This window comes from Heloderma suspectum, chromosome 3, assembly GCF_057233095.1.
Source record: "Heloderma suspectum isolate Gila_16-S chromosome 3, 16-S_ref, whole genome shotgun sequence".
Lineage (NCBI taxonomy): Eukaryota > Metazoa > Chordata > Lepidosauria > Squamata > Helodermatidae > Heloderma > Heloderma suspectum.
The window spans coordinates 256,057,593-256,074,810 of record NC_139460.1 but is presented as its reverse complement, the minus strand read 5'-3'; the positions used below and the strand labels follow the sequence as shown (position 1 = coordinate 256,074,810).

The window sequence follows — 17,218 nt, the reverse complement described above, 5'->3', positions numbered from 1 at the left end:
GCAGCGGCTGGTCTTCCGACTGGCTGCCGCCGCCGCCATTTGCAGTCTGTTTCCCCCCCCCCCCCATTCATGATAGGCTACATAAAGACTTATGTAGCCTATCACGTCTGGCTTAAAAAAAAAAAAAAGCGTACGCAAATGGCGGCGGCTACGGCTGCCGCCATTTGCGTTCCTTATTTTTGGCCGTCTTAGTCTACATAAATATTTACGTAGACTAAGACAGCGAAAATAAGGGGAACGCAAATAGCGTAGTGGATGCTATTTGCGTTCCCCCTTATTAAATATTTACGTAGAGTAAGACGGCCAAAAATAAGGAATGCAAATGGCGGCGGCCGTAGCTGCCGCCATTTGTGTACACATTTTGTTTTTTTTAAAAGCCAGACGTGATAGGCTATGTACGTCTTTACATAGCCTATCACGGCTGACTACAGGGACGCAAACGGCGGTGGCTACGGCCACCGCCGTTTGCGTCCCTGCTAGCCAGCAGCCGGATGTCCAGCTGCTGGCGGCTCCATGGAATCCCCGCGGAGCGGAGCTGGCCAGCCAGGATTCCGGGAGGGAGGCGCAGAGTGCCCCCCCCGGTGAGGATTCTGGGGGGAGGGACGGAGCTCCCCCCCCAGCCGAACCTGGCGGAGCCAGGTAAGGGGGGTTTCGTACATCCCTACTTGAAGGCAGTGTATGTTTTCCCTCATGTTTGCTTTGTGCAGAGGACCAGGGTGTGACTCTGTCATGTTTTCCTTTTGCTGCAGGGGGATCCTTTTTTATTTGAATGGGCTTAATAATACATAGTCATCAGGTGGAATGTTCTCATTGAGTATACACTCACTCAGAATTGCTTGCTGTGTTCTTTGTGCTTTTCTAGATGATATATTACTGCTTACTCCCTTGGAAGAATATATTTTCTTGGCTGTTATGAAATTGTGCAATTATTCTTAGTCTTATTAACTGAGTATCTGATTAGAGATGACTTTTAAAAAAAACATATTCATGAAAGCTTTGAATGCCACAAGTGGGGGGAGTAATGCTATAGTCACTTTACAGCTATAAACGGAGAGAAAAAGAATACTGCTTGCTTTAATGCAAATGACAGTTGATTGCACTTGCCTGTTGATGGGCATGTGAATCTCTTCCTCCACTTCGGGGCTGAGCAACTTGTGGACCTCCATATGTTTTGACCAACAACTTCCATCATCCCACACCACTGGTTATGCTGGCTAAGGCTGATAGGAGATTTATTTATTTATTTGATTTATTTGCTGCCCATCTGGCCAGCTACCCAGCCACTCTGTAGACAAAAAACACCGGAGGACCACAAGTTGCCCACCCCTTTCTCTATATAGCTTGGTATGCTTTGATTTGTAGCAAAACAGCAGAAATACCTTATACTTTCATTTGGAAATGGCACAGGGTAGTTTCCAATTTTTTGTTTTAAAGATAATGAAGCAAAGACCATTTTAACTTTCATGAAACAAAGCCAAAAAGCTAACATAAATGGCTTTGGAGATATATTACTACCCCAAGACACAGTGAAATCTATCTTGGGGGTAGCTAAAATGATCCCAGACCATAGCCATATATGTGATTACAGAAGAAGTGCAATTAATTCTGCTTACTTGCACCATGGAACATTTTTTGTCAGAATGGGACATTTTTGTATCCCAGTATGTTAATATTGGTTGGGGGGGAAACAATAGATCTTAGGGTTTTTTTTCTCTCTCTCTCCCAGGCTTGTTTTGGTTTTCAGAAAGAAAACTCTGCATGCACATTCAAATCTGCCCCACTGGACCACTTTTACCTCAACATGTTCATCGGCTGGGACAAAAAATATATTTTACCCAAACAAGAATTCAGTTGTTTCTGGGGGAACATTCTTTTGTCCCAGGTGTCTTTTGTCCACAGAAAGAAAACTGTAATGATAAGTGGGCAAAACTGGGGAAATTGTTTACTGCCATGCAGGTGATAATCTCCTAGCATATGGGTGAAGAACTTAAACTGGGTGTGGGATCTGAATCAGAGACAACAGCAGGGATTCTTACTAGCCCTGAAGGGCAGCGTTTCAGAGGGAGAGGGATGTCAGCTGAAGCCCTACAGGCCTAGAAGGACTGTATTATAAGTCTACTACTGTGGAAATTCTACAATGACAAATGTTCCCAGGGGCCAGGGCAAAAAGGCAGCTGGCTAATAGATAAGAGATAATTTTCTCCAAAATTTCTCAAAAGCAGTTTAACACCTTTGGAAAATATTTTTTTTAAAGGGACTATGTATATACTATATTGCATTTTAATCCTCACCGATACTATAACTCTTATTTTTTCTTAGTTTCTAAGCAGGGTAAACATGAATATGTTCTGTTTTTTGATGCTCAAGAAATGTCTTGCATGTAAAACATCCATTGAAAATGTGCTTCTCATTTGAGATTATGTGTGTTCATTTTGCAAACTGGTTGACATTTTGTTTTAATTCAACTTTCAGAATTAATTTGTTAATTAATTCATCTTTCACTACTAATTGTTTGGACATAGTTCTGTATAGATATAGCTACTGATTACAATACAAGATGAAAACAATCAGGATTCTTCAGCACTGCAAAGACAATAGATTCCTATCGATTTTTCATCTCATTTTCCACTTCTACCTTGGCCAGTTTGACTTAGAAATAGTTGACAGGTGAATGCCTTACTTAAAATAAACTTATTTTGCATTTTCATTTTGTTTGTTTGCTGCTATGTTGGTGCTGAATTATGTGGCTATATTATTAGTTTTCAGTTGTATTTTTGCTATTGTGAACTGCTTTGAACTTTCTGGAAAAGTGGCATATACATATTTTAGGGTGCAATCCTTTGCTTGTTTAGACAGAAAAAAGTCCTACAGCTCCCAGCATGGCTAGCTAAGGAATGCTGGGAGTTGTGGGACTTTTTTCTGTCTAAACATGCATAGGATTGCACCCTTAATAACGCTTAATAAATAAACTTAACAATGGAAAACTCCCATGAACACAGAGATATTTCAATGAAAACAGGTGTACAGTTAGGATACACGTCTATGTTTCATGCTCCACAAATGGGCTGATCCTATGGTTTTTTTGTGTGTGGTGGGAGAAGAAAAGATGCAACACATATGCATTCCAGTTAGTCAACAAGACTATTACCTAAGAAGAATCTGTAGCACAAGAAGAAATAATGTTCAGCTTCATGATTCTGTAGCGAGGCCATCTTGAACAGCTTTTCTAGTCCAGCCCCTTCTACTGATGCATAATGCACTGTACTTGAAACATGCATGTTTAATTTTTTTTCCTTAAAAAAAAAACTTCAAAGAAGATTCCTCTTTTGAATCTTCAGTCCCATTTCTTCTTGACTTCTTGTTTACAGATATGGGAAATATCATTCTCTGTCATATTGGAATAATGTTTTTTTGAATATCTAAGTTTAGCATCCAAATCCCACTTGACCTTTCCCCCCTCTAAACCATCCCACTTTTTTGGTTCAACAAAAGCACAATCTTTTAGGATGCAAACTCATGGGTGAGGAGCCCAAACAATGGAGCACTCCAATCTCAAAGTCTCCATTCCATCCAAAGCCTTACCAGTTTTGCCTCTCCAGCCTCCCAAAAGGGAAAATCAGTTAGATGGGCCTCGGGGCCCATTTAACTTCCCTACTGTGATGGGGGCATGCTTGGGGGTTCTGAGGGCTCCCTCAGGCACTCCCTTCCTGTCCATCACCACTCCACAAGACATCCATTTCCCCTCTCTCTATTAGGTTGGAGTCCTCAGAGGAGCCATGTGGGGGTTCCAACATTGATTTGAAAGGCACCTCTTTGGTCACAGCTCTCTGCCTACAGCCTCGGAGCAGTTTTTCTGAATGGTCCTATTGTCTTTGGAATCCTGTCTAAGGACCATAGGATTGCTCTCTTAGGGTGCAAGTCCTATCCAGATAGGCGGCCACCTCTGAACTTGGAGGCAACCACCTATCCAAAGCAGGGCAGGAGAAGCATGGAAGGGATTGTTCCCTCCATGCTGCTCCTGCCCTGCATTTTTGGCTAGACAGCAAATTGCAGCTGTCTAGCTGTGGGAGGACGGAGTGGGGAAGGAGGCTGCTTTACAACACATTGGTTGTATCATACAGGCATTTCCTCCCTCCCCACCCTGGAACGCCCCCAGCCACGCCCCTTTTCAGCCGGTCTGCACTCCTCTTGTGAGTGTGGAGGACAGGGCTGTTCCGTGCTGCCTCTGAGGCAGCATGGAAGTGGGGGGAGGTTGGTTCTCCAGGAACCGACCTCAGAGCATGGGCTCTGAGGTCAGTTCCCAGATAACATGATATCCTATGGCCATCTAGCCACTGTCTAGCGGCCATTAGGGATGTACGAAAATCACTTACTTTCGGGGATTATGCTGATGGTGGGGGGGGAGGCGCTCCGTCCCTCCCCCCGGAATCCTGGACAGGGGGGGAGGCTCTCCATTCCTCCCCCCCCGGAATCCTGGCCGGCCGGCTGTGCTCCGCAGCAATTCTGCAGAGCCGCCGGCCGGCTCCGCCAGCAGCCGGACATCCAGCCTCTGGCTAGCAGGGATGCAAATGGCGGCAGCCGTAGCTGCTGCTGTTTGCATCCCTGCAGTCAGCCATGATAGGCTACGTAAATGTTTATGTAGCCTATCATGGCTGACTTAACCCCCCCCCAAACCGCACGTGTACGCAAATGGCGGCGGCCATGGCCGCCACCATTTGCGTATGTGCGTTTTTTGTTTAAGTCAGCTGTGATAGGCTACATAAACATTTACGTAGCCTATCACTTTTTTTTTTTTAAACCTAGCTGTGATAGGCTATGTAAATCTTTACGTAGCCTATCACTTTTTTTGTTTTTTTAAACCGGGAAATGGTGGCGACGGCAGCCGGTTGGAAGACTGGCCGCCGCTGCCGCACTGCCGCCACACCGCCGCCGGAGCTGCTGCCACCAGGAAGATCCGCCCAAGGTAAGTCTCGTCCCGGGGGGTGGCGGGGGAGGTGGCAGGCCGTTCTGCCACCGATTTCGGGGGGCCGAATGCACTGGCATTCAGCCTCCCTGAGGTCCGTGGTGGAACTTTCGTACATCCCTAGCGGCTATAGGATTGTTCCCTCTGCCTCCTTTGAATGAACCAACTTAGCTTACATGTCTGTGGAACTGGAGACATTTGTCAAGTTATAACCTATCCAGAGTCATGTGCTCTTACATCCTGGCATCTTAGATATTTCATTTCTGTTAAAGTATTTAACATTATATTATGTTTACTATACCATTATGTTTAACAAATATAAGGTAATTCATAGAATTGCTTAGCTAGAACATTTACATTTTTGTTTTCTCTGTGTAACACTTTGTATTTCTCATAGCCAAATCATTTTGAATCCTAATACTGTTCTCAAATATCTTGGCAATCACCTGAAATGTATGCTACCAAAATATGTGATGCAAATACTCTCTATTCTTTTATATATTTCATTTAAACAAGTGCAGAATCATAGTGAATCCAAAATGGACCTGTTATGAACTGACCTGTTATGAACAGTTCTTGCCTATTTGTGCGCTGATAATTTCCTTTTTAATTCACCTGTTGACAGTGTTTTCTATGTTGTATTCATCTGGTTTGTTCTGAGAGTGTCAAAAGTAGAGGTGGATTATGAAGACTGTATTTCCTTGTCCACTAAACCAGCTACTCTCAAAAGGAGAAATTATATTGGTTTAGCATGTCTTGTTCTTAAGAAATCCATGCTGGCAGCTAGCAATTTCCGAGGCTACAAATTGATTGCTTTAAAATTTGTTCTAACAATTTTACAGGTATTGAAGTCAAACTAATGAGACTATAGTTCCCCATGTTAGCCTGGCTTCAATACTCAGGAAATTGCTAGAACAAATTATAAAGCAATCAGTCTAGAACACCTCAAAAAAGGGGTTGTTTTCTAATAGTGCTTTGGTGCAAATGAGCCTAACCTTGTTTCAGTCCTTTTTCTGAAACTTAGTGGATAAATCATTTCAAAAATGAAGTGTGTGGTTGTGTATGCAACAAAGAATAGAAACTGAGATGAAATTTAAAATAATGTGGTTGTGGATTAATATTTCAGCTGTATTGACCCTGCTGGGTTTCATTTTAGGATTTGCTGAGTTCTTTCAACAATGAACTTGGATTACTATTCTGAAACAAAAAAAAGCTTTCAGATTCTCCAGGGAGTAGCAGAATGGTATGTGTCTAAATGGGCATTCATTCTATCCTTTTTCGGTATTTCCACAGGTGACTGCTGGGGGAAGAGCAAATTACTATGTGTCCTACAAAAGGGAACCCTTCACTCAGATAAAATTGCCCAAGTACTCACTACCAAAGGTAAATGTGCCTTTTATAAGTAGTCTTGAGAACCAGAAAGACTGTGACAGAAAGAGAAGGTCCGATTTGTTTCTTACATTTCTATTTCTTCATCAAGATATCCCTTTGTGTGTGTTTTTTACATTTCTGTCCATTCATAAACTTGTGGCATGCCTGCAGAACTTGTAGCTCACCAACCAAGAACGACTCCCACCAGCCAAACAGATGCATGAGAATCCCCCTGTTTTCTCTATTGAGCTTCTGCTGGGCCACCATATGTGGCTGGTGAACTGCATTTATCTTGGAGCATAACAAGTTGTGCCCTCTCACCTTGTCATCAAGTCTTGTAGAGACCATGTTGGCTTCAGTCCACTGAAAAGCATACAGCTGGTTTACTGAGAGCTGCTATAAATAGAAATCAGCAGACCTTTTCTTTCTCTGTTTTGTGTCCAGGTGGCTGTGTGAGTAGTAGGTTGAGAACCACAAGCTGTGGTGGTGGTGGTGGTGATGGTGGCGGTGGTGGCGGCAGCAGCAGCAGCAGCAAACATCTGGTTCTGATAGTTGCTAGGAGAGGAGCTTGGTGAATATACTGCTCTCATTTTCTGAGAGTTAAATACGTCTAGGGCCAGAAGGATAGATGTTTCATTTGGTAGCATCCTGAATCTAAACGGGGCATGAATTGAAACTTGAACCCCCTTCTTATTGTTGGAGCTGAGTCTCTCTATGGAAAGCTCAGGTTCACTGTCATGGCCAGTTTGGCAGATGTACTTTCTGTGTCTTCTGGGTAAAAGTAAAAACCCTTGAAAGTCCGAGGCCATGATTTTCTTCGAGGAGCAATAAAATGTGCAAATGTATAAATATAAAATGAAGTAGGATGAAACTCCTTCAAGGACTCTGGAATCTCCTTTCTTCCCCATTATCCATCCTGCAGCCATTTTAAAATTAAAAAACATACAAATAAGGGAAGCCTGAATATAGTAATTTATTGGCTTCGTCTAATGGAAAATTGTTTAACATCACTCATAACTCATGGTCCTTCCCTGCTGTGGTAATTGCTTTGTGTCCCAAAGGGCAAAGAAATATAAAGATCAGGGGTAATAAGCCTTTTATCTTCCTTAACAGGACATGCATATTATCAGCACAGATGAGAATCAGGTGTTTGCTGCAGTTCAGGAATGGAATCAAAATGACACATACAACCTTTACATCTCTGACACCCGAGGGGTCTACTTCACCCTGGCCTTGGAGAACGTCAAGAGCAACCGAGGACTTGAAGGGAATGTCATCATTGACCTTTATGAGGTATGCATCCAAAGTCACCTTGAGGGAACCCCTCCTCTTGTAAAGGTAAATATCACTTCCCAGTTAGGTTGTGAACAAATTAAAAGGATTGTGGTGTTTTAACTATCACAGGGATGGGAAGAAGGGAGATCTTCCTAGATCCACTGGTAGAACTCTGGATGATTTGCAGTAGATCAGCAAGAATTCCTAATTGTTTAACAGCTGCAGCCACAAAATGACCCCACTGCCACTGCCTCCCTGAATTCTACTGCTGAAATGCAGAAAGCTTGAGGTAATTAGGATTGGATTTTTGTGTAGAAGGACTGTGAATTCTGTTCAAGTCTGATACTCAAAACAAAGTCCTGGGCCCAGAATTGTTTAGTGTATGTCTTTTGCACCAGGCTCTGGTTGGTGAATCTTGGGGTTCTGGTAAAAAAAAGAAAGTAGATTGAACAAACTTGAAAGCTTCCCACCTTGGAGCTATCATATTTTCAAAGAAAAACTGAATTCAGAATTTTTACAGTACATTAATAAAACATTTTGAGGATATAGAATAAAATCACTGATTATTTCCTTTTCCTTTCTTCTTCTTCTCTTTTTTTTTTTGCTGTTTATTTGTCCAGCTTAATTCCACACATACAAATAATGCCTTGGTTAGAAATTCAGCCAAGAAGACCACCTTAACCAACGTTAGAATGCCCATGTGCCCAGTACTGACAACCATCATTGGCAGCTGTCAAGGGCATCAAGCAGAATTCTTTTCCAACTATGCTACCTGACATCTATTACCTGAAAATGGTTGGGGGAGTATATATCTATCTACCAGAGATAACAGATTATTGCTCCCAAGCCATGTCACTCTAGAGAAGCTCATGGAAGTTAATTAATTTGGGGTAGCTCTATACAACAGGCACATCTGAAACTTGCTTGGGTCCGCAGCCGTCCGGGAGCTGATATCTTTTAAAAAAATGTTGGCAATCATGTAAGCATATGCTGGCACCCTTGGGAGTTTTGCTTGTTAGTTTGTTTTTACTGGCAGCTTTTGTTCCATATGAAATCTCCATGAAAAAGGAAGGCTACTGAAACTTCACAGGGTAGACAATCTTCCTGGGTCTCCATGCAATGTTATGTTTTGGTGTGGATGTAGATCCATCTTTTGCTTGTTCACTATATGCCATATTTTTTCTACTGGAACAGATTTGATGTCCTGTTTGAGCATAAATAGTTACTTACAGTCTTCTATTCTCATAGTGTTGACTAATAATCAGAAGAATATACTGAATTTTCTGATGGTTTAAAATTCACTGTTTATCTCTTTGCAACTGGCAGGCATGATCCTGTAGTTGCCCAACTACAGAGTGAGTCAGGATGAATGTGGACATCTACAAGTCTCATCAGGAAAGCCAGTGTTAGCCATGGTTTGGATGTAGCTTCTTGTGAGCGGAGACAGGGTAAAGAAGAGTCAGACACAATAGCTTGGATTGAAATTGTGCCACATTTATTGAAATATCTGCAAAGGGGAACCTAGGACGGGCCCTGACTGTGCCAATGGCTAGCTGGCACTTTTATGGACGAAAACACACTCAGCCTGAGGGGTGGTGTGTCAGCCTCACTGCCCCTCTGGACTGCCCCTTATGGGGGAGGTAGACCTTCCCCTGTCACCCCCTCCTGGTACCGCCAAACAGCTGGGTGAGTGAGGTGAGTTGGTCTCCCAGGCAACCCTTATCACCCCGCCGAGCCGCAGAACCCATTCGAGAGGCCTCAGGCATCACCTGTCACCATAAGGTGCCTCTACATACACACCATCCCTAATCTCGTTCTCCTTTGCCCATCCTAGCCGCCAACTGAAATGTGACCTATAGTGAGTAGATTAGACCATATTTTCCTACAGGACGCATCCTGCCCCATTAACAGTGTGAAGTAGGAAAAAAGACAGACAGTCAACACTAATCAGACTGTGAGCCAAAAATTCCTACATGGTTTCCAAAAGGGGCAACCGGTTGGTACCCACACAGCTTAAGGGAAGGTGGGAGGGAGCCGCGTGATCGAGAGATTGCTCTAGGAGGGGCGCGGGGCCTAAGATGCTTTGCTGGCTCCTCCCCTTTGAAGTGGTGCCACAAGGAATGCCAATCGCATCCCGTGATGTCTTCTCATCCCACCTGCCCACAACGCCCCCCCCCCCCAGCTAGGCAAGCCGGAAGTGAGGGTAGGGCATTTGTGAGCGGAGACGGGGTAAAGGAGAGTAGGAGTGTATAAAACCCTGCTTACATGGGGGGTCTGCCAGGGGGGAGGCAATCCATTCCTCCCCCCGGAATCCTCGACAGGGGGGGGAGGCGATCCGTTCCTCCCCCTGGAATCCTCCCCGGCTGGCTCCACTCTGTGGCAAGTCTGTGGAGCCACTGCCCGGGGCCGCCCACTGCATCCTGACTTCTGGCCATGGCCGGACAGTGGCCGCAAATGGTGTCCTGCGTAAGGGATGCCATTTGCATCCCTGCTTTGCTGTGATAGGCTACGTAAGGATTTACCTAGCCTATCATGGCAAAAAGGGGGGCATGCAAATGGCATAGAGAACGCCATTTGCGTCCTTCCCTTTGGCTGTGATAGGCTATGTAAATCTTTACGTAGCCTATCACGGACAAAGGGAAGGACGGAAATGGCATCTGCTACGCAGGACGCAATTCATAGCCACAGCCTGGACGGCGGCCAGCAGCAGCCGGATCTGGACATGCCACAGGCAGGTAGGATCTGGTCCACACAGACTTCATGGAGTGGTGGTGGGGATTGCTCCGTTCCGCCACGGAGTCCAGGGGGCTGGGTTCCAAAGAATCCGGCCTCACTGGAGTCCGTGGCGGAATTCTCCACCATCCCTAATTAGAAGAGTCAGACAGAATAGCTTGAATTGAAATTGAGCCACATTCATTGAAATATCTGCAAAGGGGAACCTAGGACAGGTCCTGACTGTGCCAGCAGCTAGCTGGCACTTTTATGGGCGAAAACACACCCAGCCTGAGCGGTGGCATGTCAGCCTCGCTGCCCCTCTGGACTGCCCCTTATGGGGGAGGTAGACCTTCCCCTGTCACCTCCTCCTGGTGCCACCAAACACCTGAGGTGAGTCGGTCTCCCAGGCAACCCTTATCCCTCTGCCAATCCACAGAACCCATTCAGAAGGCCTCAGGCGTCACCTATCACCATAAGGTGCGTCTGCATGCACATCATTCCTAATCTCGTTCTTTGCCCGTCCTAGCTGCCACCAGGAATGACAAGCCTATTGCTTGTCAAACTCCCCCCACCTGCGCAGAAGAACTTTCCGCAGGCCCCTTTGCAGATCAGACAGAAATATGTAGGGATGTACAAAAGTCACTTACCTTTTTGCAGGTGTTGATTCGCGGTGGTAGGGAGGCTCTCCGTCCCTCCCCCCAGAATCCTTCCTGGCCGGCTGCGCTCCATGGCGGCTCTGCGGAGCTGCCGGCCAGGGCTGTCTGCAGCTGGAGTTCCAGCTGCGGTTCGGTGCTGTGGACACAAATGGTGGCCACCGTAGTGGCTGCCATTTGCATCCTGCCAGGCTGCCGTGATAGGCTACATCAGTATTTACATAGCCTATCACGGTAAAGACAGCCACGCAAATGGCGTAGTGGCTGCCGTTTGCATCCCTGCTCTTTGCCATGATAAGCTATGTAAATACTTACGTTGCCTATCACGGCAGCCTGGCAGGACACAAATGGAACTCCGGCTGGCTCTGGCCAGCGGCTCCGCGGAGTCAGCCAGGGAGGATTCCGGGGGGAGGGACGGAGCGCCTCCCCCCCACGAATCACACCTGCAAAAAGGTAAGTGACTTTCATACATCCCTATTATGTAGCCTATCATGGCAGCCTCGCAGGACACAAATGGTGGCTGCTACGGCAGCCTCCATTTGCGGCTGCAGCAGCCAGCTGAAAGACCAGCCGCCACCGCCACTGGAGCTGCCGCCGCCACCACCCCCACCCCAGGTAAGTTTCGTTCCAGGGTTATTTCGCGGGGTGGTGGGGATGGGAGGCTGTTCTGCCATGGGTTTCGGGGGCTGAATGCCAGTGCATTCGGCCTCACTGAAATCCGTGGCAGAATTGTCCACCATCCCTAGAAATATGTTGTTCCCTGCATCAGACAGGTATATGCCATCCTGTCTGTAGAGCTCCCTCCTTGTCCATTTAATTTCCTGATGGGTGATGATCCCATCACCGTTTTCAAATAGCCCCCAGGCTATTTCCCTGTTGACTTTCTGCCAAGCCCGCTCAAGAGCTCCATTATTCCGAGCCTTCCAATTCTTGGAAGCACACAGGACCACAGAATGGTCATCTCCGGCCAACTGTGCCAGATCACCTGGAAATTGGCCACGGCCTGCTCAATCAGGCCCTTGCCCGGCATATGGCCCAAGTAATTCCCCCCTAAATGCAGCACTAAAACCTGCTGGGGAAGACCAACCAAACCTCGATGGAATAGCATGGGAAAGAGGCACTCCCACCACATGCCATGTCTGCCAAGCCACTGAATCATTGCATGCTGGGACAATCCAAGCTGTGATCTGCAGCCAGACGTGGGAGCCCTCTGGGCGGCCCAGAACACCATACTGTGCCCGCAAATGAGCACCTGCACTTGCATGCATCCAATCCATCCATCTAGGGAAATAAGAACATTAAGGGCAAGCAAAGAGGTGACGTATCATGAATTGGCAGTCAAACCCCGAACGTACATCTGGAAGGCCTTGGAGCGCCATCTGCCCACCACCTTCACCTGATCATTGGAGAAACCGAAAGAAGCTGCTGTGGAAGCTGCTCTGATATGAAAGGAATGCATCCCAAATCAGAAATTACCCAGGCCCAGGGTAGACAGTGCTGATTTGGTCACGGCCCAGAATTGAAATTTTGTCAATGGGGAACCACTGGAGTGACAAAAGAATGGGCCATCCACAGATCCATGAAGATCCAGAAAAACCCCTAATGCCCTGACAGAGCATAACTCCTCGATTTGAGCTCAAGAGAGGGACACCATCATGCCCTTGCTGCACTGGTCTGCCTTAGATCTCCATATGCGGAGATGGACAATATCCGAATGCGACAGTATGTCAGAATATCTCAGTGCCCTTCCTGACGTATCCCTTTTGGACACGCAGACTAATCTGGAAATCCTAAGGGCCCCAAAGAAAGCCATCAAGGCCTCCACGTGGAACATTGAAGCCTCGTAATGTGAGGCGCAAATGGATGGCCACATTCTCCGGAGGCCCAGAAGGATTTCTGGAGAAAGGGGGCACCTAGAGTCTGCAGGTACCAGTGACATTCTCGCCCAGCCCTGCATGGCACGTCGCACCCTAAAATCTGTCGTGGAATCATGTACACCCTTCATTTTAGTCCAGAAGGCCAATGCAGCAAGCTTACCGCTTATGTTCCTGGCCGAAAGCCCCCTGTTCCTAGAATACATGCAGAATTGCAGCAGGTGGACCACTGGGATGGGCCACAAGTGCTGCAACTATAGTTCACTCCGGAGGGCAAGGAATTCCCTACCTGCTTTGTCGTAGGCAACTCTAGTGCTGGGAGCTATGGAGTTCTTCATGGCGTGCTTGGCTTCAGTGCACCAATCTCCCATAGTGCAGCAGGCATGGGGTCTGGCAGTGGATGAGCCCACGGGGCTAATTCCCAGAACCTGTTGATCTGGTTATGTGACAAAGCATCGGCGATTGGATTGTCCAAGCCAGGCACGTGACGGGCCCGCAACCAGATATTATGTCACAGGCAATGAAGTGTAAATGCTCTCACCAACGTCATAACCCTATGGTTTCTGGAGGACAGTGTATTAATGACATAAATGGTGATGAGGTTGTCACACCAGAAGAGAGCCACAGAATTGGCCATTTGGTCAGCCCAAAGGTGTGCAGCCACGTAAATAGGGAAGAACTCAAGAAAGGTAAGATCCTTACAGTTTCCGGCTGCCGTCCAGCTCTCGGGCCACCGGTCGCGCTATATGATGCCGAAACCCAGTGCCCCAGCTGCATCAGAATGGACCTGCAGGTCAGCAGGAGCAACTCATGCCTGAGGAGCAACTCACGCCTCCAAAAGGAGATGCCATTAAATTCCTGTAAAAATTGAAGCCATAGCCACAAGACCAAACGCATAGCAGAAGTGACCCTGGTTTGGTGATGGGGCTGTCGCAATCCTGCATTGCCCAGCATAGCTGGGGCAAGAAGGCCTGGCCGGGGGTGACTACTCTATAGGCAAAATTTAGATGCCCTACTATCTCCTGCAGTGCCTGCAAGGAAACTTTATGAGAATGCCTGATCGCCAGGAGTTTTGCATACAGGACAGTGAGTTTGTCCTGAGGAAACCAGCAACATTGCTTGAGGATATCCAACTGAATCCCCAAGAATGTTAAAACAGCAGATGAGCCCTCTGTTTTCTTGTGAGCCAATGGGACACTGAGCAAGTGAAGGCTAGAGATGGGTGGATTCCCTACCTGTCGTTCCAGCCGGGAATCCGCCCTTGGGGGGAGGTGATCCGTTCCTCCCCCTGGAATCCTCTGTGGCCGGCTCCACTCTGTGGTGATTCTGCGGAGCCACTGGCCAGCTCCAAAGTGCCAGCAATATGGCCGGCATTGCCATATCACTGGCTGAGGGAGATTGACTATGGATGCAAATGGTATCCAGTACACCATTTGCGGCCATAAAGGTCTTAGCTGCATTTAGCTTAAACTAATATCTTTACGGCTTCAAATGGCGTACTGGATGCCATTTGCATCCCGGCTTTTTTTTCATGCATTAGGGAACACAAATATTTCCGTAGCCTATCGCTTGAAAAAACAGGGCCGCAAATGGTGTAGTGGATGTCCAAGTAATGGACCACGCTCTGCACACCTGACCTGTCTCTCACAGCCCATTCTAGAAAGGTGCTGAACCTCTCGAATATGGCACAAGAGATGGAGCACCCCATAGGGAGGGCCTGGTCCAAATAGAACCTTCCCTGAAAACAGAAACCCAAGAGGTTGAAATCCAATGGGCTGATGGGCAAAATATGAAAGGCAGACTTTATATCACATTTCCCCATCAGTGCCCCTTGGCCGAAAGCCCAGACCATAGAAACAGCTGCATCAAAAGAGGTGTAGCGCACTGAGCGCAGATGATCGGGGATTTTGTCATTAACGGACTGACCTTTGAGGAAGGAGAGATTATGAATTAACCTGAACTCCCCAGAGGATTTCTTTGGTGCTATTCCCAGGGGGGAAACCTGTAGGTTGGGTATCTGGGTGTGTGTGTGGCAAAAGGGCCAATAACCCTGCCCGTTAATACTTCCTTATCAATTTTGTCCTGTATCAACCGTTGCATAGCAAGAACAGAGTTCTGATTCCTAGAGAATAGCGACTTACGCTGGCCCTGAAAAAGTATTCTAAAACCGAGTGTGAAGCCCCGCTCAAGGTAGATGGTATTGTCCCTGTGCAGATAGCGTCACAACAGCTGTCAAAGTGGCTCTCCAAATAGGCATAAAGGTCCGCTGTTGCTGACTGAGGGTCTGCCTGCACTGGCTGGGGCGAGGGCAGCAGATCCCGAGTGAGTCCCGCAGGTTCCTGCCAGACTTGACCACAAGCGGTGTCAGCCATCAGGAGTTGTTGAGGGATTGTCACCATTGGGGCAACTGATGGCATGGTTGCTGGGTTAGGAAGGGGGGAAAAGGTAGTGCCTGATCCAACCTGAGGTAAGATGGGGGTAGGGGTGTACGAAACCCCGCTTACCTGGCTCTGCCAGGTTCCGCAGGTGGGGGGAGGTAATCTGTTCCTCCCCCCAGAATCCTCGACAGGGGAGGAGGTGATCCGTTCCTCCCCCCCCCCGGAATCCTGCTCAGCCGGCTCCGTTCCGCGGCCAGGCCAACCTGCAGCGGGGCCTCCAGCGGGGCCCCTACGCCATTTGCATTCCCGTTTTATCCGTGATAGGCTACGTAAATATTTACATAGCCTATCACAGGCTACCATAGGGATGCAAATGGTGTCCCCTACTCAGGACGCCATTTGCATCTGCACCAGCCCGGCAGCAGCCGGAGCTGCCGCTGCCACAGCCACCACTGCCGGAGCTGCAGCCGGAGCCGCAGCCAGGTGGGAGAAAAAAAAGGAAGTGGGATGGTTTTGAAGGAAGTGGGATAGTTAGGCCTGACTCAGTTTTGTCCACCTGTAAAGAAATGACATAGCTATAGGTCCATCTGAAAATAGATGGGATTGAATCCCATCCATTCCACCCTACTTCTAGCACTGATTACAGCAGCAAGTGTATTTCCCCTATCAGCTGGGTATTAGAGGGTGGGTTTTCTCTTCTGCTGTCCAGGTGTTGAGTAACAGGACAGTTTTTCACTATCCATGTGCCATATTATTGGTGTGGAGAAGAATAAAGTAAAAAGAAGACTCTGGGAAGTTAGGGTGGATGGAAGGAAGAAAGAAAGGGAGAACTGGAGGCAGAGTGCAGAACTGAGAGCAACCCAATGGTCTATGACAACAGGCTGTGATGACAGGCTACATAGCTATGATTTGGACACAGGAACTGTATTTCTAAAGGAGCAGGGATGGACAGATCTGTAAGTCCCATTCTTGCTGAGATTGTCCAGTTTTGGAGGTCAAGCTCATCCCATCCCCTTTCCACACAAGCTTGAGATTTTTTTAATCCATACTGAAATTTATATGCATTTTTCATAATGTACCCATTTTCTTTGCTCATTTTTGTGTGCATCGTTAAACATCTGCATTTTTTCCAAGCACTTTACATTGCTGAAATGCTATTTTGTGTGCAATTTTCTCATATACAAGCATTTTAAAAGGCAGTAATTAGACCACTCCTGAAAAAGCCTAACCTGGACCCAGAGGATGTTAACAATTATAGGCCAGTGGCCAACATCCCCTTCCTGGGCAAGGTGCTTGAGCGGGTGGTTGTAGGACAGCTCCAGGCACTCTTGAATGAAACGGATTATCTAGATCCATTTCAATCGGGCTTCAGGCCTGGTTTTGGAACGGAAACTGCCTTGGTCGCCCTGTGGGATGACTTCTGCCGGGAGAGGGACAGGGGGAGTGCGACCCTGTTGATTCTCCTGGACCTCTCAGCGGCTTTCGATACCATCGACCATGGTATCCTTCTGGATAGGTTGTCTGGGTTGGGAGTTGGAGGCACTGCACTACAGTGGTTCCGCTCCTACTTGGATGGCTGATTCCAGAAGGTGGTGCTGGGGGATTATTGCTCTGTGCCATGGCAATTGTGCCATGGGGTTCCACAGGGCTCTATTCTATTCCCCATGCTGTTTAACATCTACATGAAACCGCTGGGGGAGGTTATCCGGAGGTGTGGGCTGAGGTGCCATCAATATGCGGATGACACCCAGCTCTACCTCTCTTTCTCATCAAATCAAAAAGGTGAGGCAGTGGCTGTTCTGAACCAGTGCCTGGGCACGGTAATGGACTGGATGAGGGCTAATAAACTGAAACTCAATCCAGACAAGACGGAGGTACTGTTCGTGGGTGGTTCGTCTGCCTGGCTAGGTGATATTCAACCTGTTCTGGAGGGGGTTGCACTCCCCCTAAAGGATCAGGTTCGTAGTTTGGGGGTGCTCTTGGACCCAG

General features: G+C 47.3%; 1 protein-coding gene across 1 annotated transcript in view; it reads left to right on the top strand.

Moving 5' to 3' along the window:
* The window catches only part of SORCS3 (sortilin related VPS10 domain containing receptor 3), a 516,588-nt gene that overhangs the window by 316,324 nt on the left and 183,046 nt on the right, over positions 1–17,218 (top strand). Inside the window, exons 8-9 of the mRNA XM_084841986.1 lie at positions 6,257–6,346; positions 7,448–7,627. Coding sequence (XP_084698112.1) covers positions 6,257–6,346; positions 7,448–7,627 — 270 coding nt within the window. The remainder of the gene's footprint in view (positions 1–6,256; positions 6,347–7,447; positions 7,628–17,218) is intronic.